The sequence below is a fragment of the Montipora capricornis genome, chromosome 4 (genome assembly GCF_036669925.1).
Source record: "Montipora capricornis isolate CH-2021 chromosome 4, ASM3666992v2, whole genome shotgun sequence".
Taxonomy (NCBI): domain Eukaryota; kingdom Metazoa; phylum Cnidaria; class Anthozoa; order Scleractinia; family Acroporidae; genus Montipora; species Montipora capricornis.
Genome location: NC_090886.1, coordinates 14935367 through 14959276, shown reverse-complemented (window position 1 = coordinate 14959276; position 23910 = coordinate 14935367). Strand labels below are relative to the sequence as shown.

At 39.7% G+C, this 23910-nt stretch overlaps 3 protein-coding genes across 3 annotated transcripts; all 3 read right to left on the bottom strand.

Annotated features, from left to right (window-relative positions):
* Positions 1 to 1696: 1696 nt before the first annotated feature.
* On the bottom strand, positions 1697 to 5152 carry LOC138044500 (perlucin-like protein). Its single transcript, XM_068891003.1, has 4 exons — positions 5109 to 5152; positions 4297 to 4389; positions 3393 to 3503; positions 1697 to 2301 (listed from the first exon to the last, which is right to left on the bottom strand). The coding sequence occupies exons 2-4, from the start codon at positions 4379 to 4381 to the stop codon at positions 1862 to 1864; spliced, it is 636 nt and encodes a 211-aa protein (XP_068747104.1). The 5' UTR covers positions 4382 to 4389; positions 5109 to 5152; the 3' UTR covers positions 1697 to 1861.
* An 8531-nt stretch (positions 5153 to 13683) lies between these two features.
* Positions 13684 to 16137, bottom strand: LOC138046153 (uncharacterized). The gene is made up of 2 exons (XM_068892830.1): positions 15196 to 16137; positions 13684 to 15102 (listed from the first exon to the last, which is right to left on the bottom strand). Exons 1-2 carry the CDS (start codon positions 16135 to 16137, stop codon positions 13684 to 13686), a joined length of 2361 nt encoding a protein of 786 aa, XP_068748931.1.
* Positions 16138 to 16178: 41 nt separating this feature from the next.
* On the bottom strand, positions 16179 to 17417 carry LOC138046152 (uncharacterized). The gene has a single exon (XM_068892829.1). It carries the CDS (start codon positions 17415 to 17417, stop codon positions 16179 to 16181), a length of 1239 nt encoding a protein of 412 aa, XP_068748930.1.
* Positions 17418 to 23910: the final 6493 nt, after the last annotated feature.

Sequence of the window (23910 nt, the reverse complement as noted above, 5' to 3'; positions counted from 1 at the left end):
GGCAATGTTCCTTGGCAGAAAATCGCGTGGCGGCGTTGCATTGCCAAGCCGCGTTTTCTGCCGGGAAATCATGCTAGTGACTAGCAACGGGATAAAGAGCAAGAAAGAGCACGAGAGAAGACAAAACGAAGAAATTTAAGCAAAGAAATCATCGACGGAAGCCGAGGAAGGAGGAGAGGAGAAGATTTCAATGAATAATCGACGTAAAGCTGAGAGAATTAGAGCGAGAGAAAAAACACTTATTTACAATGTTTAGCTTTCAGGTAATGTTTTTCTTTTTTTTTTTTATATGCCTCGCTGCCTCACATATTTTGTAAAACTAGCTAAAAAACGAAAAGGGCCTGAAAACGTTTTCAATTCCATTTTGACAGAGATTCTGACATACTTCAACAATCACATCTATAGGCTTTTTGTGTGAAATGGATGTCCAGTTGTGAGCTGCTTTGTTTGACAGTGAAATTGCAGTCGAGTAAGCGCTTTAGGTTGACTTTTTAATTAGTAAAGACTTTTGCTATTTTTCTGAACTGAAGAGAGAGGGAGTAAAGATTGTCAGTCAAACAGAAAATGTTGTGAAAGAGATTACTGCCCATGTAATTTTAGTTTTAGTTTGTTGTTAGTGTTTGCAAGGATTGTTTGTTTACTGCATGCTGTCAGAACAGGTGTTTGATTTGTTGGATCATTGTAAACTGTAGACACTAATGACGATTAATTTTTTACTTTATGAAGAAGTATAAAGTAGCACTATACACCTTTTTTTATAACAACGTTTTTTATAAGAACGCTGAGGCTGAGACTCACCAAAATTTTAAGAACGTATTAAAAAGAAGACTGGGTAGATTGAGAATATTTTGGTGCTTGACACTGAATCGAAAGGTAAAGAAATGTAAATTAACCCAAATACTTAAGGGCATGTTTAGTATAACATAACCATGGTTTTCATATATATTGCATAACACACATCTCAGTTAATGAGTAGTTCTTATTTATTATCGTTCCAAAATATTAAGGCCAGGCCAAACTCTCGCAACATTTCAACGCAACATCTTGCAACATTGTTGCATCATGTTGCGACACTTCAACACCATCAAAGCAAGCACTTTGATAGATTTCCTAGTCACGTCCGCAAGATTTCAGTTATTAAAAACCATACCGTGTAAAATTATGAACATCTTTAAGAACGTTTTCAGCCTAACAACGCCAAATTATATAAGAACGTTCAGCCTCAGATCCAAAATGAGACGTTTTTTATGAAAAAAATATAATAATAATGATATAATTTGCTTTCTGGGGTTAGAGACGGGAGCTCCGCTTTTAGGCTTAGCTAAATCTATATATTAGCTGAGTTGGTAGAGTTTTCAGATGTCTGTAAGAGACATTGCTTAAATTTTCAAGATGATTGTATCCAAGTCGAACTTAATTATCACCTTGAAGTGAAATAAAGTGAAGCCAAAGGTGCATTATCAAACGAAGCTCATCTTTGTAAAGAAAATTAAGCAACTAAACCTTGAAAGAAAATACTTCAACTGTACTCAAATTATCAGTGGATCTCTCTTATAAACGCAGACTTCTTTTTCTTTCGAAATAAGGTCTTAAAGCTACTGAGGAAAGGCTTTTTAAACATGGAACGAAAGAAGCCTTCAGAATCTTTCTCTAAACCCACCAAACCAAATTTAAAATGGAACGACTCACAAGTACAATGTTTCACATTAGTTTATTGAGACACATCACATCATGACCTCATTTGTTTCATTGAACTGGCTTTCAACAAGCTACTACAACTCTATCCTTATCAACTAAAACAACTACAACAACGATAAGCGTTGATAACTGAAACCAGTTTTACTGAGCTGCACTGCTCTTACTAGAAGTACGATATGGACTTCTCGCAAATCAGATCGGGGTAAGGAGCATATCCTGCTCCCAACGAACAAGGCAAATCGTTCCATTGGCCTGGAGGCTGATCTACGAGTCCCCTCATGTGACCACAGTTTTCTCCGCCACTGTTGTCTGGCTGTCCTTGTCCCCACGCTTGAAAATGACCCTCCAATGGGGTACCGTCTATCCAGTAAAACTTGGAGTCAGCCAATCGTTGAAGACCAAACCATATTCCAAGTCCCTTGTTGATGTTATATTTCTTCGTGAGGTTTGCAATAAAACGGTTTTCGTTTGATGATGTGATTATGGCGAGATCAGCTCCCATGTCTTGGCACTTTTTGCGAGCGTCTTGCCATTTCGAGGTTGCAGTCTTTTCCACGTAATAACACGAGTGGCCATGTTTATCCCAGCGTGGTGGACAGCAAGCTGATATAAATAAAAAAATATAAAGTATTTATAAATTGATGTTTCCTTTTCCGTTTTTGATCAGATCCAGAACGATGGGCAGCTCCTCATTGGAAGCGCGCGTAGTCTTATTTTTAATCACAATTTTAGAGTTGTTGTCGTTGATTTACCTGGGCTACGAATGACAGTGAGGTTATCGGTGGCACTGCATTGTATTAACTAACCTCGGTACGAAAATCGTGTAACTGTAAAGTTAACTACGAATGAGAATTTAAATATTTTGGTTGTTGCAGTACAAAGCTGTCATAGGTGCCAAGATATTTAAAAGCTTTTCGATAAATAGGTCGCATGTCACATTTTGGAACACAGCTTTGTCACGTCTATAATTTTGATTGTATCTCCTTTTTGATCACCATTACACTATAACAAAACTGCACTTGTCTTAAATTGCAACATTTAACTTCCGACAAGCTTCTCGATTCCAAAGCTGCAAACTAAAAAGGTTTGTATAATCAACACGAGAATCACTGGTAGCCTCACTTTCATTCATCAGCCTGATAACTGAAATGACCCATTAGTTTTTCATCATTCCGGGATATTTCCGATCGTGGATGATGTATTTTTATGGATGAAACTAAGATGTCTGATTGCATGCTAGTTTCTGTGTTGCAGTAACTAAATATTAAGTGTTCAGGGGCTTGAATGCAGGTAATTTGTTGGTTTCCGTTCTCTTGTGACCTAAGAAAATTATCTCTTACATCCACAATGCAGATATAAAGCCCTTGGGACACTCGTTAAACAAGTACAGAACCTAACAAACATTTATTTTATTAAATCTGGACCTTTCAATCCTGTTGATTCCTTCCTTCTACTTCCCCACTCTCCCTGGAGGGAGATGTAAGACCTTCGATGGCCTTGGCTTGAGTTCGGAAACCATTCAAATCCAACACTGTATAACCCGGGGAGGGCTGGGGGGAATTAATACTTATGGCCTGCATTGTGCCTTGACCGACTAATTTTTCTGGTATTAAGCCTCAGGGGGAGGCCCTGTAAGCTTCTAAGAAGGTAGGATAGCGGAAGTACTCATGTCAATTAACCGCCATTTTACTTACCACCTTCGCAACATTCTGATTTTGCAGACAAAATGTCCAGTCGTGTCCTTATCTCTTTTATGATTTCTTCCTTTACATCTCGTCTCAGACAGGACTCATCTTTTGCGAACACTATGAGAAGGATTAAAGAGTCTATGAAGGAGGTGAACACCAAACAGATGATAAACAGACCATGCAGAAAAGAGGAAACTGAAAGCTTTGACAAAGCTCATGGACGTAGCCATTTCGTAATGCGAGGTGAGATCTGGAGAGCTTTAGAGACAAAATATCATCTTATATAACCTTAAGTTTTACTAGCGGAATTTTATTAACCGGGCTTCGTGCACTGCTGGAACCCGCGTCTTTTAGGAGGAAGTTGCATGGCCAGCGTACTGCCTTTGACACTGTGTTTCAAAAATTTGGAAGACAACCAAACAAAAAGCTAAGTGTTAAATGTCCTACAACAAGAAAAGAAGAGAAAAAAAGTGAAAAGAAAAAAGAAACAGAAAGCGACTGAGAGCACGAGAAAGCGGGCGAAATATCAGTGCCGGACAAACAACGAGAGAGATAGAGCAAGAAAGAGACCGAATAAAGAAAAGAAGTCATGGATGGTGACGAGCAGTGGAAGAACGAGCAAGTACGAGTGCAAGAACACCTGGCTGAAGAATGGTGACAAAAAAGGGCGAGGCCGGACAGACTAGTTTTGAAATTCAAGTTTCTTTAATACTAATTTACGATATTACTACTAAGAACTGAAATAAGAAAAAAAATTCAGTTGTATGAACGAAATATTCATAAGTTTTAAATAGTAAATATAAATCAGAAAAATTTACACCGCTGTTATTTTCGACTTAAATCCTAATGCTGAAGGTTGGAAACAAACCTAAAAACAACAGAAAATCCACACTATCGTATATTTAATTACCTCCGTGTGCTTGTGTTGTCTCTGTCACCAATAGAAAAATCACCAAGAACAAAGTGAAGGAGAAAATCAATCCTTTGGCATTCATCTCTAAGTCTGAAGAAAATTAAAAGAGACCACGCCTATAAAATTTGAGCTTTTTTCAGTAAAAAAGCAACTTAAGTAACCTTACACCCTAGAACACATGCCCAGTAATACGGGAAAACGTCTACTTTTTTGCAACATAAAAGTTTATTGCGCAAGAAGGTGGTAATACGCGCAACAAACCATATCAAATTGCAACGCAACATTGTTGCGCGACAAGTTGCACGAAAAATGTTGCCCGTGTTACTGAGCCTTAAAGCAAAACGTAGCTAATACTGCGAAGATCCCTAACCCTGAGGGGAGTCCTTTACTGTGTAACTGCATCCCCAAGGGTAACATGAAACCTGAGCTGAACCAAACCATAGTTAGTACTCTACTAACTATGACCAAACCCAAGCCATTTACCCTCAGGAAGGCCCCAACTAACGTGTGTGAAACCACAACTAACAAAATAAAACTTTGACGGTTAAAAGAATATCTCTATTTGTATGAGAGATGGATTTACAAAGTGTCAACTGAACAAACATTAACGACGGTCGAAAATATGTCTACGTTCGCTGGATTTCTTCTTCTTTATCTTCTTCTCCTAACAATGAAAATCTTGGATTATCAACCACCTCGATGTTGATTAGTATTGAACACTGAACTCTAACGACACTTGCGAGCTTACGTACATCACACGTATATAGTTACTTCAACTGATCAACAAACTCAGTACCGTACTCAATTACCGTACTGCTCCAAGCGCTGCAACAAGCTCTGACTATGTAAGCTCAACTAGCAAATTATTTAACGAAGGTGGGATCAGGAGATTTTTAATTTGTCATTGTTTTGATGGTGATAAGACCGGACACGCAGGTTTTTGTCATTTTAACAGAGTTAGAGCTTAGCTAATCAGATTACAGAGCGCTCTTGGAGTAGCGTGATTAGAAATCAAAGATCAGAGAGAAAGAAAGTCCCGCTACTGAAAACACTGTATGCGCAGAAACGCAGCAACGATTTTTCTAAATAGCAAAAATAGCTTGTTTTAAAACGGGACTACCTAAGACAATTGTAAGTATATCAACAACATGTTATATTTGTATGCAATAAGGTCAATACGTAATAAATGAATTTTGTTTGGTTCATTCTTTTGTTTTATTTTTGAAATTGAGTATTTCGATGTAATGCTAATATACCGCTATGTCAGTTGTAAAAAAGGAGTTTTCTGTAATATTGTTCCTTAGTTTGAATTTATCTGCTTGTAACAAACACTGATTTAAACTACAAAGAATCATTGCATTGATACTTATTAAATAAAGCAACGGATCATCTTCTTCAAATTTTTACATTTACTCGCTACGGTTAAGGATGATGTTTGAGCCGTCGAATTATGTTCCAAGTTCGAAACTCAAAAGTGTGGTTGTATTTTTTAAAGTAAGGGTCGATCCGCATTGAGGACAACCTTTTTTTGTCCGAGGCCAATTTAAATGAATTTGTCGGACTCAACAAAAGTTATTTGCCCTGGTGCATCCTGTAGCTTGTCAACACAAAAAAAACACAACTGAAAAAACCGGAACTTGTCAATGACGCCTGTCATGAAAACAAAAGAAAGTAACAACAAAATTGTAACGGTCACTCAGTGAGGGGTCCGAGGCAGAACAGCGGCTCCTTTGATAAATTTGTCCGAGTCAAAATATTTTGTGCTATCCAGACCCTTCTTCATTCAGTAGTTATTCATCGTCCTTGATAGTGACGAGACCGGATACGTAGGTTTCTCGTCATTTAAACATTTTTAGCAGTTAACCAATAAGATTACAGCTCGCTCTTGGAGTGGCTTGATCAGAAATCGAACGATCAGAGAGAAATAGAGCCAAACACTGTATTCGTTTAATACTTCTGCAAAAATAGGAAACGAATTCCTTTTAAAATGGAATTACACCTAACAGCTACAAAATGATATATAACCAGGAGTAATCATGGATAGTAATCATGGATTAGTAAAGTGCGTTCGATGTCTACTAAAATAATATTTTTTATTGTACTGATTGCCCAGAAATATTCAGGGAAAACTTGTGAACTTGTGGGGTGCTTTTCAGGCAGTACGAAGAGAGAACTTGACTCTCCTGGGAAAACTGCTGAGTCAGTGACAGAACTCGGCATTTGCGCTTGCCAGCAATTGCCGTACGGGGGCGAATTACAGCGTCTGTTTCCTTCAAAACACACCACAACAAAGTTTTCTGGTGTTCTGATAAGTAGCTTTAGTCATATTTGCAAGTGATACTTCGAATAAATCAACATAACTTAACTTACCTTTGGGAATACAGCGAAGAAAACAGCCGATTCTTTAACTAATACTGGTAAGCAGCACACAGCAACACTCAGATCTTTTATTTCTTCGACCGGTTTCGTCTGATTATGCAGACTTAATCAGGCAGTTTGAACAAGGTGGTTAAGAGGAACTTATTTTATACCTTATTTACAAAGTACAAAATCACGTTCCAGCAAGGAAGTGTACAGCGAAAAACACGTACACAGCAGTACGCGCAGGATATGACTAACATCCTGCATGACGCTGAGAATTGTAATTTTTGGGGCTCACGGTTAATCCGTGAGCCCCCAAAAAATTTACTACATAGATGTGCTAACGTATCGGTAGACTTACAACTAACAACAGAACTAAGGTGAGGTAGATACTTGCGAATAACAGATTTGATTCAGACATGACTGCAATTAAATGTTGATTTGAACACCATTCTACTCCTTCTAAATAACCGATGAGGCTTAGAGAACCATTTACCTCTATTACTATAGTTAATTTCTCTAAAAGTGGGTAGCAAGAACTTGGCAGGGTTAAACCCCGAAGGTGTAAGCGCTTCCAGAAAAGCAGCCGCGTCTTGGAGGGTGTAAATTTCAGGTTTGGGTTGCAGGTCACTGATTCACCATAGCTGAAACAACCAAAAACTTTTTTAATACTAACATTATGCCTAAAAAAATCTTTTAAGCATAAGGTTAGCATTTTTGTAAAGGTTTGGGTTGTTTAGTAAAACAATGATCTGCAACCTGCACTTTACACCCTCCGGTCGTGTCTCCTCAGACGAGATGAAAGTAGAGCTATTTCTGGCATAGCCCATAAGTTCGTAAGGCGAAACTATTTCGATATAAGGTAGACTCACTGGTTTCAGAGGTTATCTTAATGCATTCATCATGAATAGCACTGACAAATTCTAGGAGAGTCTCCCGAGGATGTCATCGATAAAACGCTTGTTGAGGGGGGTTGAGGGTCAGGTTTCCAGAATACAGTTCGATAATGTCCCTCTCATGGATAGTACATAAATACATAAACAGCTATGACTGCGTAGGGACTACCCATAGAGATGCCGAATGTTTGATGCTACACATGCATCGCTACTAAATTCGGTTTTAAGGAAATTAGTTTCCAAGATTAATTAACCGAGCTAAAGGGTTTGTGCCATCTTGCCCTCTCGAAGTAAGAGGTCAAGAGCAATAATTGCTTTTTTCGTGTCAAGGTTAGGATAAACCGGTGATGACACATTCGCCGTGACGGCAAGAAAGCAATGAATGATTTGCCATTAATCTGAGATCCTTATGCGTGAAGTATTCTGGGATCGCCAGGGGGCAAACATTGCAAGTCTCGGATAGAAATCCCGGATAGAAATGTACGACAGAAAGATGTGTCTTCGTCAAAAGTAGTGATGTTGGATAAAGAATAATGCATTTTCGCCGTGATTTTGTGAGATATAAAGAACTTCTTTTTGTGCGTGAAAATTGTGAGTTTTTGTGTGATTAATGCGATAAAATCTATCGATTAACACTCTTTCCGGCTTGCGCAAGGTCGATTGTGAAATCTCAAGCTGTATCAAGTATTGCGTGGTCTCGAAATAATACAAAATTAGGTGTAACTTTGGAGAGATTGACTCACTAAAGCCTTTTCAGTGGCCTTGATTACGTGTGCTGAATACGTTTGCAGAGCTATTAATCGTGTCCAGAGCTATCAATTAAATCGGGATACGTTCACGGTTATAATGAGTGCTAAGGTCTGCTAACTGTGCATAATCATAATAATACATCAAAGTAATTGGAGATTCAAATCCCCTCTTTGTTACCATGCATTGAAGCCGAAAAATCAGTGTCCATCAAAGTAATTGGAGATTCAAATTCCCTCTTTGTTACCATGCATTGAAGCCGAAAAATCAGTGTCCATGGCGGGTTTTAAAAGTGAAACATTTTTTGTTTAGTTGAAAATGTACAAATAGCTCTCTTGAGCAGCATTGCGCAACTTAAGTTCAAGGGCACCCAACCAGCAAATTTTGCCAAAAGCCTTTGAGAGTCATTTCTAGGCTGCTCGTAATGTATACAGAAAGATGTTTTTATCACTTAGACTGAAAGTTGATCTGTTCGGATATCTTAAACTGAGTCAATCCCCTCAAATTTATACCTCTGCAATGAAAATTGTGAAACGATAATTGGCACTTTCATTCAACAAAGATTAACCTGTGAGCAGGCTCTCAGTGGATCGATGTTTCACAGGTAGTGGCCACGTCGTCCTATTACAATAACACAACGATTGCTGTTTCACAAATATAGATTTTTAAGGCTAAGATCATTGAGAATAAAATTTTGTTCTCCTAAAAGTGAAGACAGAAAAGTAAAAAAAAATAGAAAAAAGATAGCTTAACTGCTGAATATCCCGCCACTTATTCGCATAATATAAACGCATCCATTGTAATGACTCGTTCTGAAAGTCGCCTACAGTATAGAAGTCGGTACAAAGGTTCAACGTTTTGATCAACACACCTGCGTGAAAACCCATCACATTTTTTCACTTGGCGCGTTCTCTCATCAGCACAAACATTCCATAAACGTAGGATCGTCGAGGGGTTAATGATCCAACAATAGGCCATTTCCGAGTTCATGTCTGCCTCTTTTTCACAGCGAGTCTAAGTGCAAAGTTTTTGTAATGGTAATTAGTTCTACTTTACATATAAATGAAAACTAATTTTCATAAGAAAAACTTCGCACTTAGACTCGCTTTGAAGAGGAGGCCGACATGAACTCGGAAATGGCCTATTCCGCCCCAGTCTGAACAAACAAGTTATTTCTTATGTTTCCAAACTTTTCCCAACGGGAATTACATAAGATATCTATGCATGGATGCAAGTGGACGGTCATTTTTAACCCTGATGATGGTAAACAGCCGAAAACGTTTGGTTTTTTAACTTTTTAAATTTTACAAAAATTACCTTGTAAATAGCATAGTTTTTTTTGTATTTTGATTTTTTTTTTTGACTTTACAAGTATAATAATGATGTTCGAAGCAACTTACTAAAATTTGAACAATTTTCTTATTAATAAAATAAGTTCCGTCTAATGATTTATTTGTTAAATCAAAGATCGAATTGATTGTTTAGTTAGATAAACAGCTGGGCGGATAAACTGTTTGTGCTTGACGTGTGAGTCTCTGTGTGTGTACGGTAAGTTTTTTCGACCGGGTAAAACGAAGACGTGGCCACTGACTGTGAAACCGCATGTGACAACACCTTTTCGCCTTTGTTGAATTGGATATCAACGTGATAAAATCAGAAACATGAACGAGGGTTCACACCCCCCTCTCAAGACTTGTTCCATCGAGCACTGTAGGCTTGCGTTCCGCAACATCTTGGAAAGTTAAGAGGCTTTAATCCTATTTCGTTATTGCAGCATATATTCTATCGGCGGATGTATGCTTGGTTTCCGCAACAACTGCGAAAGGACACTGGCCTGACGGGCAAGACTCCTTTGCAACAAATATTAGAGAGGACACCAGCTTAGGGCGTACGACTCCACCGAAGCAGATCTGTATTCTTAGATTACATGTTCTTTCGCCACATCTTGATGCATAGCGACGCTGCATGTCTGGTTGCTATAAACTTTTCATCTATTAAAAGGCCTCGATAAACAACCTAAACGGAAAGAGTTAGCGGTATTTTACTTTCTCAGATGGAAAAAATACGTGATCCGTCACTTACTCAATTTTGTTACCAAACATCATTAAACTCCGGATTTAGATTTGATCTGTAGAATCAACCTAGAGTGTGGATTTCTACTCCGTTTCCTTCTCGTCCCCAGAGCCACTCGCTTTCACTTACCGTTACTAGGTCTCCTACCACACGACCAAAAGAAACGAGGATCGACTCTCGGAACGTGAAACACATTTATTCAGCGACTCGGCGATATCTTCACTGCCGGCTGCCATGTTGATTTCATGTCCAGATTTCGCGGGTTTTTTGTTATCCCATGATCCCCTTCGTACTCGATTGCACACTCGCAGAGAATCATGGTACCATCATAATTCCAAAACTACATCATAATTCCAAAACTACGTCATAATTCCAAAACTAAATCATAATGCCAAAACTACTTCATAATGCCAAGACTACATCATAATTCCAAAACTACTTCATAATGCCAAAACTAGTTCATAACCCCATAACTACTTCATAATGCCAAAACTACTTCATGACCCCATAACTACTTCATAATGCCAAAACTACTTCATAATACCAAAACTACTTCATAATGCCAAAACTACTTCATAATACCAAAACTAATTCATAATGCCAAAACTAATTCATAATGCCAAAACTACTTCATAATACCAAAACTACTTCATAATGCCAAAACTACTTCATAATACCAAAACTAATTCATAATGCCAAAACTAATTCATAATGCCAAAATTACTTCAATACCAAACTACCTCATAACCCCATAACTACTTCATAATACTAAAAGTGAATTTTGTCACTAATGACGCTCCATACGCGGTGAAGTTTTTATTTGTTTTCGTCGCCAATTAAGCCAGTAATTTAAAATGTCATCTAAGCAGATATTATCTATTTCGAGAAAGTTTTTATCCTTGAGTTCCCATCTGATTGAAATCGAATTCCACCACAAGGTCAGAGTATTTTACGGATCACTGATACGACCTGTTTTGACATGCTAATTGAAACAAATAATTTTAAGATGTGTCCCGATGAGAGACATTGCATCGCTAAATGGTAAGTGTCACTAAGATGTATCCCTAAATAATTTTTCAAGCCATCTCACTTTAAGCTCAAGACCACAAAAAATAACTTACAGGACTTGAAAATAATGGTTGGTCAACAGACAATGTCCTGTCAGAATTGGGTAGTGACCGGACAAATTCTTGGTCATTTGCACTTTAGAATATTTAATTTGGAACTATTTGACCATATTGAGGGACATTATTCATGTTACTGTAATCATCATCATTCATGCAACCTGGGGTCACTATTGCAAAAGTTATGATTGTTCAAATTTTTTCAAATTTTACCGGCCAAAAACGGGCCATGTCCCAGCAAAAACATGTTAAACCGGGAAATGTAACAGGTGCCTGCCTGCCAGTTATTTCGAGCCCTGAACTGATAAAAACACTACGGCTTGGCACACGACCATGGAACACAGGTCACCAAATTGGTGACTAGCTCCAATTTTTAGGCACCAAAATGTTTCTTTTTTTTACTTGCCATGGTAACGAAAACAGTCACAACCTGGAGCACTGGCAACTGTTTTTGACTGCATTTTTCATTGGGTTATTTGCCTGGAATTCGGGACAAAAAGGCCTCTTATTCTAACCTTTTGTTATAATAATAATTGTTGTCATCAGAAGGCCTCAACAATAGACATTGCAACATATTTTGGGGGAAGAGAGGTGCTGGGGGGGACTGTTGAGCAAGAGGTAAGGGCTGACACAAAAGAAAAACTCTCCCATTTTCAAATCTTGATTGATTGGTATTTCTGAAACAGTGAATTTATCCTGGTCACAATATATATTTCTTTTTTATTTGCCATATGTTCTTCATTGTCACCGGAGAATCTTGTCGGTTTGGTAGCTTTAAAATGACAGTAAGTTTTATCATCATTATCATCATTGATCACCATTTCCATGCAGTCGAGGATTTCCTAACCGTTCAGGTGTACATGTATGTACAGTGTATGTAAAGTAAGTATTGCATGATCTGATCACTTGAGAACTTGAGTGGCTATGACCAACACTATGGGATGTTTCATGTGCCATTTTTGGTTTAACTTCCTTGTTGACGATCCAAAGTACTTTAAGTTGTTAGCCTATTAAACCTATTAAAAGACTGGTAAATAATTGGCTATGAGGGTTTTTGGTACTGTTTGTGGTATTGTTATGTTCTTTTGAATAACTATGAAGTGGCAGAATGATATAGCTTTTACTAAGGGAACCACATGGCATAGTTAGTAGTATAAATAGAACAGTTACTAATTTTACCTGTTTTTTTTTTTTTCAGTTTCATGTCAATCCTTTTCAATATCCGGAAATGGAGGTAAAAGCCATATTATACATGCAGAACAGATGGATTAACCGGCCAAAGCAAAAACTTAAGATTACTTCACAATCATAATGTAACTTAATTAAGTTGCACATGATCAGTTAAAATTATTGTTTTAATAAATATTTCTTTGTGGCAATTCTCTTGCCGTCAGAGGGAGAGTTTACTAGGGCTAAACATAATTATAGAAAACAACAAAACATCCAGAAACTTTAGAGAGTACTACATTAGAAGCTCTCGTAAGCAACCAGCCCGGGAATTTGAAAAAGTGGTCACAACTTACTCACTGTAGAGCTGGTTCCTTGAGAATTATAAGCAATAAAATTGGGATTTGTAAATTTGTATTAAGGGTAGGTACAGAATAGAATTTTTGGGAATGCACCTACAAAAACTGGAAACTTCTTTACTCTCATTAAAATCTGCCAAAATATTCTTACTTGTGTGGCTTACTGAATATGCGGGAAAAGCAGATCTTAACAATTGTTATTGAAATCCAAAAGGAAAATTGGGGGTAACCACGCTGTAGTCACTCCTGCAATTCTCTCAATCCCGGCTCCGTGAATATCGAGATTCCACAACAGTTTCACGTACACAGGTTCTACTGGTTTCTCTGCCTTCTATTTCGATCTCACAAGTTGTTGATGTAGTAGTAGATTTGCTGCAACAGATACGAGTGTATCTTATGAAAGCTGTCAAAAATAGGTTTCAAAAACAACGAGTGCGAAAATTCTACAAAACTTACATATGTAGAAGTCAATCAAAAGCGACATAGTCCATATTTTTTGTTCGATGGAAAGAATATTCAAACAATTTCAAACTAAACATGTCCGACTCTTCGAGCACATGGCGTATGACCCAGAGGTATCATGGGAGATGACGTGTACTCGAGTTCCGGTTCAGAAAGCAGTTCATTCTTGTTACCAAGCAGGCCGTTCAGCGAAACTCACTGTCCTTCTTCATCATCTGCCGCTTCTAGCAAACATTTCACTTCGACACTCCTCACTAATCCATCGTTGCCAGGGAACACGCCTGCAACTCGACCTAAAGGCCACTGGTTTCTTGGAACATTATCATCAGCGATCAGGACGAGGTCTCCAATGCGTAGGTTTCTTCGAACTTGGTTCCACTTTTGTCTTTCTTGCAACGATGGGACATATTCTCTCAACCAACGCTTCCAGTAATGATTGGCAAGAACTTGAGCTTGTCTCCATCTCTTCCTGCTCATCCCTTCATTCTCTTCAAAAACTTCCGGGGGCAGGTTCGTAGAAGGGCGAATGTTCAAGAAATGATTTGGCGGTAGAGGTTCGCTGTCATCAGGGCTGAAAGGGTTTCTTGTCAGAGGTCTAGAGTTAGCGATACGCTCAGCCTCGGTAAACACTGTTTGGCGAACCTCTTCATTGATAAGATCTTTTCCCAAGATGGCCTTCAAGCTTCGTTTTACCGTTTTCACTAATCGTTCCCAGACTCCGGACATGTGGGAGGCCCCAGGAGGGTGGTACACCCACTTACATCCACACTCCATCAATTCTCTTCCAACCTTGTCATTATCAATTCGATTTACGGCATCCCTGATTTCGCGATCTGCCCTAACAAAGTTCGTCCCGTTATCAGACCGCAGTTCTCTCACATGGCCTCTTCGATTCAGAAATCGGGTCAAAACAAGAATGAAATCATCAGTATCTAGAGACTTCGCGACTTCGAGGTGTACTGCACGCGAATTCAGACACACAAAAATCAACCCCCAACGTTTCTCTGCAACTCTTCCTCTCCCTCTTTTCACGTGAAAGGGTCCAAAGTAATCGACTCCACTGAACGTGAAAGGGGGTTCATACGGGGTCAGCCTAACTTTGGGCAGCTCGGCCATTTCTTGATTCATCTTACGGGGCATAAGCTTCTTACATAGTAAGCACTTCCCAAGAACCTCCTTTATAGCTACTCTAGGCTTCACCATCCAGAACTCTTCCCTGAGAAAGAACAAGACCTGTTCAGTTCCACAGTGACCATTCCTTTCGTGCAAATAACGTATCAGGATTCTTGAGACGTGATGGTCTTTAGGCAGGATCATCGGATTCATGGCATTGGATGAGATAGGAGCTCTCGAAATTCTACCGCCGACCCTCATGACTCCATCATTCATGATAACTGGTTTGAGCTTCAAAATGTGGCTTGATGCCTTCACTTGACGTCCTGCCTTGAGATCCTTTATCTCATGAGGAAAGGCCTTTCGCTGCACCAAAGATACAACCTCTCTCTTCGACCTTTCAAGTTCCTCCTGTGTAACGTGGTTTTCAACTTGAAACGATTCTGGTTCACGTTTCTTTTCCTTCGAAGACCACTTCAGCCACTTTATGAACTTCAGTAACTAGGCAAATGATCGCAGCAAGGTTATCCAGCGAGAATATCTGGTCAAGAGGTTGTCTATAGGTGTAGCCGTTTCAACTTCGATCAAGTATACTTCCATTTTTATCTCAAGCTTGTCAACTGCCACCTCGTCATGCTTGATCTCCGGCCAGTGATCCTCTGTTTTCCACAGGAAGGACGGTCCGTTCAACCAACGTTCATTGTTCTGAAATTCTTTCATTTCCAGCCCTCGACTAACGTCGTCTGCAGGGTTAAGCTTCCCTGGACAGTGTCTCCACTGTTCAGGAGCGGTGAGTTCCCTGATTTCTGTAACCCGATTTGCAACGTAGGTCTGAAATCGTCGGCTTTCGCTGTAGATGTAGTTCAAGGTAATCATTGAATCCGTCCAGAAAACCACCCTTTCAAATTCGAAGTTCAGTTCCTGTCGGACTGAAAAGTCCACACGTGCTGCCAAAAGAGCTCCCTGTAATTCTAGTCGGGGAATGCTGACTGTTTTGATAGGAGCGTTTCTGGATTTCCCAGTAATAAATGCACATTCAACAGTTCCATCAGGGTAGACTATTCGAAGGTAGGTGCAGGTACCGTAGCCGATTTCTGAAGCATCACAAAAGTGATGGAGTTGAAGTGTAGCTTTCTCGTGATCTGTACGACTGAAGTAACATCTTGGAATTTTCACCTCAGCTAGGAGTGGAAGGTTGTTCTTCCATTGCTGCCATCTCTGAAGAATTTTCCCGTCGAGTGGTTGATCCCACGCTTTCTTCTTCCTCCACAGATCTTGCATAATTTGCTTTGCTGGTAGCATGACTGGTGCAGCCAAGTTCAAAGGGTCAAATACTGAGCAGATTGTTGACAAAACTCCTCTCATCGTGTCGCCTTTATCCAAATTCACGACTTTGAAACCAAAGGTGTCAGATTCGATGTGCCATCTTACTCCAAGGGCTCTGTCCACCGGCAATTGATGAAGGGTGAAGTCAAGTGTTGGATCCGCTCTCTTCTCAACAGGTATTGCGGCCAAGACTTCTGGGTTATTGCTCATAAGTTTCGTAAGGTTAAAACCGCCTTTTGCACAAAGTTCAATCAGCTCACACGTTCTGGTGTTGACATGGACTTGAGCAGATCGTCGATATAGTAGTTGTCCCTCAGAGTATCTACGGTCACAGGGTCGAACTCTTTCCAATTGTCTTCAGCAGTTCTCAACAAGGAAAAATTCGCCGAACATGGCGAGTCTGTAGCACCAAATATGTGTACAGTCATTGCGTACTCATTAGATGTTTCGTCTAAGCTCCCACTCCACCAAAGGAACCGTAGGGAATCTTGATCCTCTGGTCGGACTTTCACCTGGTGAAACATGCTTTTAATGTCTCCAACCAATGCGACCTTCTCCTCGCGGAATCTCAATAACACACCAACCAGACTGTTGGTATAATCAGGGCCCGGTAATAGGTTTTTGTTCAGCGAGGTTCCTTTATGTTCGGCGGCAGCATCAAACACTATTCGTACTTTATTTGGCTTGTTGCAATTGGTCACTGCGAAATGCGGAAGGTACCAAGTTCTAGAGCCAGTTATAGAAGCCTCTTCTGTCGTTAACTTCCGCGCATGACCCTCAGCTATGTAGTCGTTCATCGTTGCGCGATATTTCCTTTCAAGGCTAGGATCTTTACGGAACTTCCTCTTTAAACTCTGCAACCTCCTTTCAGCCTCCTTGCGGTTGTTTGGCAGTTCAACATCGTCCTTCCACCACAACAGTCCGGTCTCGTAATGACCGTCAGTCAGTCTCGTAGTCTTCTCGAGAATGTCTACTGCGCGGATATCCTCTCTAGATAAATAGTGGTTTTGACGTCTAGGCACCGGCTCCTCAATTATAGGTTTACACAAAGGCTTCGCTCCAAATCCTTCTATCTTCCAAAAATTTTCAACTTGTTCGTGCAATTTTCTCTCGCAAGATGTGAAGTGGACATTGACTTCGCTGTAATTTGGTGAGCCCAGAATTGTTCCAGTGATCACCCAGCCCAATGGGCCTCGCTGAGCTTGCAACTGGCTACCATGTCTATTTGACTTTCGCACTTCGAGGACTTCATGCGCTTCACCCACGTCCTTTCCAATCAGCACTGATACTTTCTTTATCTTCACGTCTGGCACATCAATGTCCAGTAGGTGGGGCTGCGATCTTCTGTCAATATCTTCAGGTAGACATCTTTCCTTGACATTGAATTTCTCCGAGACCAGGCCCTCTTCAACATTAAGTGTTTCACCTTCTCCGCTAGCAGATTGCAATTTAAATTCCACCACTTCAAACTCTTCATCTTCTTGCTGCATCAACGTGCTAACAGATATAAAGTCCTTATGACCTTTCAGCCCTAATTCTTTAGCAAGATCTCCACTAATCACGCTTCCACGAGAAGCGTTGTCTAACAGCCCGTAAGTGGTGACAGACCTTCCATCAGGTGATGTGATTTTCACTGGTATAACATGCAGAAGCACAGTTTTTGTTGAGCCTGGCTGTGTGACGGTAGCATATTGCGCTGTATGTCTGATTCCTGAAGGTCCTTGCTCACCAGGAACTTGGGCATGCGGGTCTGTCACTGTCGCATTCGTTTCTTCTGTACTAGCTTGATTGAGTCTGTCATTGTCTCTCCTTGTACTTGGGGGGGGGGGGGGGGGGTTATGGAGTAACTTATGGTGCCGTTTGTCGCTCCCACAAGGGCAGAATTTCGGCGATTTACACCTTCCTCGAAGGTGTCCAACTCTCAAACAAACATGACACAACCGGTTAACTTTCACAATGTCCCATCTGCTCTGCAAATCCTTCTTCTGAAACTCGAGGCATGAAGATAGTTCGTGAGATCCGGGACAACATAAACAACTCCTATTAGCGGGTGTGTTGCTGTTTCATCCTTCGCTGGACAATTTTCGGCCACTGCTCTTTCCTTTAACATCGGTGGCAAAGGATGAAGTCTGCCTTGTGGGCTTGGGAATGAATGACCTGTTGTTGACTTTCAATGACTTTGTTCTGTTTCCCTTGACCTCTGAACTTGTGACTAATGAAACACCAGGAAAACCAGGGTCGTTTTTGATGGCAGCTTGTCGCTTCACAAATTGAGCTAAGTACTTTAACTTTGGGTTCTGTCCCTTTTCTCTGTTAGAGTACGATACATCTGCCCATTTGTTGATGATGTAATCTGGCAGTCGTGCTACGATCATCTTCATATTTGAAGTGGTACTTGCCTCATGTTCATACTCTCCTTCCAGTCTTCGTGAGGCACACTGCAGTTCTTCAGCAAAATTACGCAAACCCTTGAAATCTCTGTTTCCTAATTTTGGTCCTGTGGTAAGCATATTAATACACGCTGCAGCAACTGCGGCTGGTTGGCCATAGCGCTCCTCCAGGGTTGCTATAATGTCGTCATAGGAACACCCCACAGATCTTTCAACCACCTCATAAGCCTCTCCGGACACAAATTTGGGGAGAAATTCAATCCGCTGGGCATCCGACAATAGTCCATCTTCGAGGTTATCTCAAACTCTTCCCCTGAAAATCGGAAAATCCGCTGCATTCCACTAAATTTGACAGGCTGCATAGCTTGCAACGTGGTCACCTTCAAAAGGATAGCCTGAGGATTTTTACACGGATTCAACTGTTCCTTTTCATGCAGGCAATTCTCATCTTCACCGTTATCACCTCCATTTGCGATAAAGTTCTTTTTCTTTGGATATGGGAAGGATCTCTGGAGTGAGGACTGGTAATTTCTTCACCATGCTTCTTTAACTGAGGAGTGAGTTCACTATGATTCAATCTATCTTCTGGAGTGTCCTGGTGGCAGTGTGCTACCCAAGTTGCTGTTTGTTGACTCCTGGTGATGGAAGGCTCAAAATCAATCTTATCATCGGTCTCATTTTGCAAACTTAGGGCACATGCACGAGACTGCATCACCATCCTCTTCAACAAGAAGGGCGATTTCTCTAGCTTCCAACTGAGCTTTAAATACCATTTCCTTTGCTGTTTTCTGTTTTCGCATCTCAATGTCAATCTTTTTCTTTTCCATTTCAGCTTCATAATTTGCTAACTCAAGTGCCTGTTGGGCCTTAAGCCTTTTCAACTCTACACTTCTCTTCAGTTCCTTTAATCGGGAAGATTTTGAGGATCTCGAGATGCTTGAGCCAGTCGAAGTTATCGGTGATAATTTAGTTTGTTCTACACGAGATTTTGAACTCTTATTTGACATGCAATACGCGAGGAGAGACAATCTTTCTTCGGCTGCTTTGACATATCGAGAATAGTCCTCATAAACCTTAACATAGTTGGAGTCAACTCGTCCAAATTCTTGAACAGACAACTCCTTACACAAGTAATTCTGGTACTGATCATTGTAGCGTTCCCATGCACGCTCAAGGTTCTTCACACTTTCAAGAATCCCCTCAGCTTCCCCCCATTCGGAGAGACATGTTTTCAACTGACTTATGCATGTACTTACTCGTGACAAATAGCCGCTAAGCGAAAGCCTTAATCTGTGAATTTCTTCCGCTTCTACCTCTTCACGATTGTTCGGATTTGGCTTCCTTGTTCTAACGGTACGAGTCGCTGGCACTTCGGAAGACATTTCAACATTTTCCGCGTCGTCCTCCTCGCCTCCACACAACTCCATGTCGCTTTTTTCACCTTCTTTGCTGTCCATATCGAATGACATGTAGTCACTCCTGCAATTCTATCAATCCCGGCTCCGTGAATATCGAGATTCAATAACAGTTTCACGTACACAGGTTCTACTGGTTTCTCTGCCTTCTATTTCGATCTCACAAGTTGTTGATGTAGTAGTAGATTTGCTGCAACAGATACGAGTGTATCTTATGAAAGCTGTCAAAAATAGGTTTCAAAAACAACGAGTGCGAAAATTCTACAAAACTTACATATGTAGAAGTCAATCAAAAGCGACATAGTCCATATTTTTTGTTCGATGGAAAGAATATTCAAACAATTTCAAACTAAACATGTCCGACTCTTCGAGCACATGGCGTATGACCCAGAGGTATCATGGGAGATGACGTGTACTCTAGTTCCGGTTCAGAAAGCAGTTCCGGTGACAACACATGCATTTTCCAAAGATAAGTAATCAACAATATTTATACAAAGCTTTAAAATACAAAGCAATGTATGGCGTTCTTTTCCAAAATGAAGCTTAGTTATCTCTGGAAAATGCGTGGCTACCCCTAATTTTCTTTTTGGATACAAAGAGAACTTGCTAAGTAACTGTTGTGCTTTCTTCGCATAGTTTTAAACCGCGCAAAAATATCCCAGCCTGTATTAATAAGCACTACTCATAGGAAATCTGAGTATCTCGAGATGCGCAGAACGTATGCACAATAAGAATAGTAGGCACCGTCCTTATGAGAGCTTAAAAACAATGGAAAAGTCCAGTTTGGTAATCCCAAAGGTGGTCGCGGTTGATTGTGGGAACGGTTGCTTTTGAGAGTTTTCAATTAGAGAGTTTTGGTGGTCGTGGCTAGAGCTGGTTGCTTACAGGAGTGGTCACCATGAGAACCTCGACTGTATTTTACGCATGTCAGCTTATAACTTAGGAAGGAACTAGCTAAGTTAGTCATTGCAGTTGTTTTGGTCTTGTTTGTAGCATGTAATTATCCCAGTAAGGTTATCAATATTAATTTTTTTGGACCAAACAGATCTGCTTATTCCCAGGACTAGTTTACATGTCAAGGTCATTCAATTTGGATTATAATGATAAACATAATGATGGAGTGACCATTCAATGATCTGGTATTCACACTGATTTTTTTGCCACTGGTACTGGGTTTAAGCAAGGATTGGAAATGATTGGCTTTTGTGATTTTACTTGCAGCTAGTCATGGTGGTTTATGCAGTGGGCAGAACTCTAGCTATTGCACTGCAAGAACGGGACCATCAATTCAAAGTCTTGTTTTAGAATAGTAAAGCTGAATTTAATTTTGTGCTAAATATAAGTAAATGGGTGAGGAGACTTTGACCACTCAAGGCTTAAGAATCTGGATTCTTAATTAACCCCTCAAATTGAAGGGTTTAGAGCAAAAATGCCAAGAGTTACTTTTCATATACATGTAGTTAAGTTACTGGGAACGGCGAGGATTTTGAGGACTTAATTACTAAATACTCATTTTGACATTCAGCCAATTGTCCAAGTTTTTTGTTACACTTCCCAATGATCGTACAAGTGGCTGGGAAAGTTGAATGTCAAAATTAGTATTTCATTCCTGCAGAAAACTACGTAATGACTAAATGGCACCGTTAATTATTAAAGTGTCCCAGCTCTCAGTTTCCTGACAAAATAATGAGTTGACATTATGATTTCTGAGTTTGCTCTAATAACTACTGTTTGATTGTGACTGTTAGAAGAATAAATATTGCAATTAAAATTACAGATGGATTGTGTGTATCTGCTTCATCAAATGCCGTATGTATTCGCACGGTAAAGGCATTTCTTCCAGAACAAACGATGTGAGGTTTTTTTTTTTTTTTACACTAAGCTCTCAAAGAAAAAAAAATTGAAAAAGTCAACTTTTTAGTTAGGCACTATTTTTTGACATTATGGGGACCAGTGTGTATATTTAACACAAAACTGCATTATGAGGACATCTCTAGTTTGTGGACTCCAAAGGCAAAAGAAAGAACGGACCCCACAGTACGGGTGTGTAACTATGTCCACGTCCCCATAAGTAAGCATTGGTAAGTAGACACACACAGACACAAAACTTTGCTCAGCCATGACAGGTGAGAGGTGACAACGGAGGCTCTGTGCTTGAAATCTAACAATGTCGCAAAACTTTCGTCCTGGTTACCTGCTGAACTTATTTATCTCAATGGCATTTGTGTTTGTTTCGTTTTCTTTTGTCTTTCTTTTTTGGCAACAACAATGATAATGTTACCCCGCAAGTAGTCTCTTTCGATCTTCCTACATAAGTCGGGAACAGGAAAGAATTAAGACTCTGCCAGCCGCCTCGACATTCTTTGGTTTGCCGCTGATCCAAAGAATTGGATGAGTCAGTCCAGTTTGGACTTGTCAAACCTGCCTTTTTTTTATTTTGCGCATGATCAATCGCCACGCGTCATCAATATATTTTTGAAATTTACAACAGCGTGGCAATTTTTAAATGTCTAAATTCCCATGAGTATTTCCTATGTCTGTTACAGAAACTTGTCTGCCAGAAACCTACAAATTTTTCAGTAAAAAATGAAATGGTAATTTAAAAGTATGAGCTGTCTTAAGTTTCCAATGAAGTGAAATGTCGAGGCGGCTGGCAGAGTCTTCTTTCCTGTTCCCGACCTAAAGAGGCTGTGATCGAGGGTATAATAATGTATAGTCAAACAATATATTATAAAGAAGAAAAAAAATGGGTTGATTAGAAATTGTGAAAATACATTGTTCGTGGTTTAGTCTTACGAAGCTCGTTTAATCCCGATCAAGGGATTGAAAGACACACGGAATAAGAATAAGATGGACATCCCAGGATACAGAACGGCCGCAGGCCAAAGAACCTTCTATTATCGAGCGGTTTCTCTGTGGAATAACCTACCTGGAAGTCTCACTGAGATGACAAACCTTGTATTATTCAAAAAAGAACTAATGCGTCATTTACAAAGAGAATGTTAGAAGCTTTCAATGATTTTAACATATATCAAATTTCTTGTCAAATTTGTTATATAAATATGATTCTAATCATTTCTTACTGTTTTATAGTTTTAAATATTTTATTAAATATTGTAATTACTTTAAGAATTTCAAATATTTAATCATTTCTCATTGTTCTATAGTTTTAGATATTTTATTGAATATTGTAATTACTTTGAAAAGCCAGAATTTGGAAAGTAATAAAGTTATTATTATTATTATTATTATTATCAAGGGACTCGTCAGAGACCTTTCTGCTTGGCAAACTCCTTATAAGCATCGCGCCCAAAGTCCCGTTCGCTAACAAAATGATGACAGCAATCTCGCCTTATATCTCAGAAGGATTCCAGACTGCGCAAATTCACGAGTGAAAATTGACAATAAAGTTGACAGTTACTTGTGAAAATACATTGTTCGTGGTTAGTTGTTAGCGAAAGGGACTTTAGGCGCGATGCCTAACGAGTTTGCCAAGCAGAAAGGTCTCTTATGAGTCCCTTGGTCGCGCCTTAAGTCCCTTTCGCTAACAACTAACCACGAACAATGTATTTTCACGAGTAACTGTCAACTTTATTGTCAATTTTCACTCGTGAATTTGCGCAGTCTGGAATCCTTATGAGATATAAGGCGAGATTGCTGTCATCATTTTGTTAGCGAACGGGACTTTGGGCGCGATGCCTAATGAGTTTGCCAAGCAGAAAGGTCTCTGATGAGTCCCTTGATCGGGATGAAACGAGCTTCGTAAGACTAACCACGAACAATGTATTTTCACTGACAAGTAACTGTCAACTTTATTGTCAATGATTAGAAATTGTCTTGGGCTCGAACTTGACTCGTCCTGCGCTATAATTGTGCATAGATAGCAGTGGAAGAATAGTGAAACAAGTTCTATAACCATTATCGATATTCTAAAATTGGCACCTTTTGGTTATTTCATCGATTACCGTAACAATTTCTTGCAGAAACTAAAAAAGGCAGCCATTAAATGCAATTATTTTTCAGAGTTTTACTTAAACTGACAAACTAGAGGTAATTTGTTGCTATGTGTGCCACCCTGGAGAAAAATGGTAAACAAACAACATATCAAGCCATCTGTTAGCTTTTGAAGGGAGTTAGTCTGAGGAAAAGTAAATGGAAATGGTGAGTAAATTATTACG

What these genes read in the sequence shown, in the direction of transcription:
- LOC138044500 (XM_068891003.1), bottom strand. Translation starts at nt 4,381, where the DNA reads ATGAATGCCAAAGGATTGATTTTCTCCTTCACTTTGTTCTTGGTGATT. An exon ending in GACAACACAAGCACACGGAG is followed by an intron (nt 3,504 to 4,296) that starts GTAATTAAATAT and finishes TCCTTCTCATAG; the next exon opens with TGTTCGCAAAAGATGAGTCC. An exon ending in ATCAGAATGTTGCGAAGGTG is followed by an intron (nt 2,302 to 3,392) that starts GTAAGTAAAATG and finishes TATTTATATCAG; the next exon opens with CTTGCTGTCCACCACGCTGG.
- LOC138046153 (XM_068892830.1), bottom strand. Translation starts at nt 16,137, where the DNA reads ATGAGCAATAACCCAGAAGTCTTGGCCGCAATACCTGTTGAGAAGAGA. An exon ending in AGCTTGAGATAAAAATGGAA is followed by an intron (nt 15,103 to 15,195) that starts GTATACTTGATC and finishes TCATTTGCCTAG; the next exon opens with TTACTGAAGTTCATAAAGTG.
- LOC138046152 (XM_068892829.1), bottom strand. Translation starts at nt 17,417, where the DNA reads ATGCAGCAAGAAGATGAAGAGTTTGAAGTGGTGGAATTTAAATTGCAA.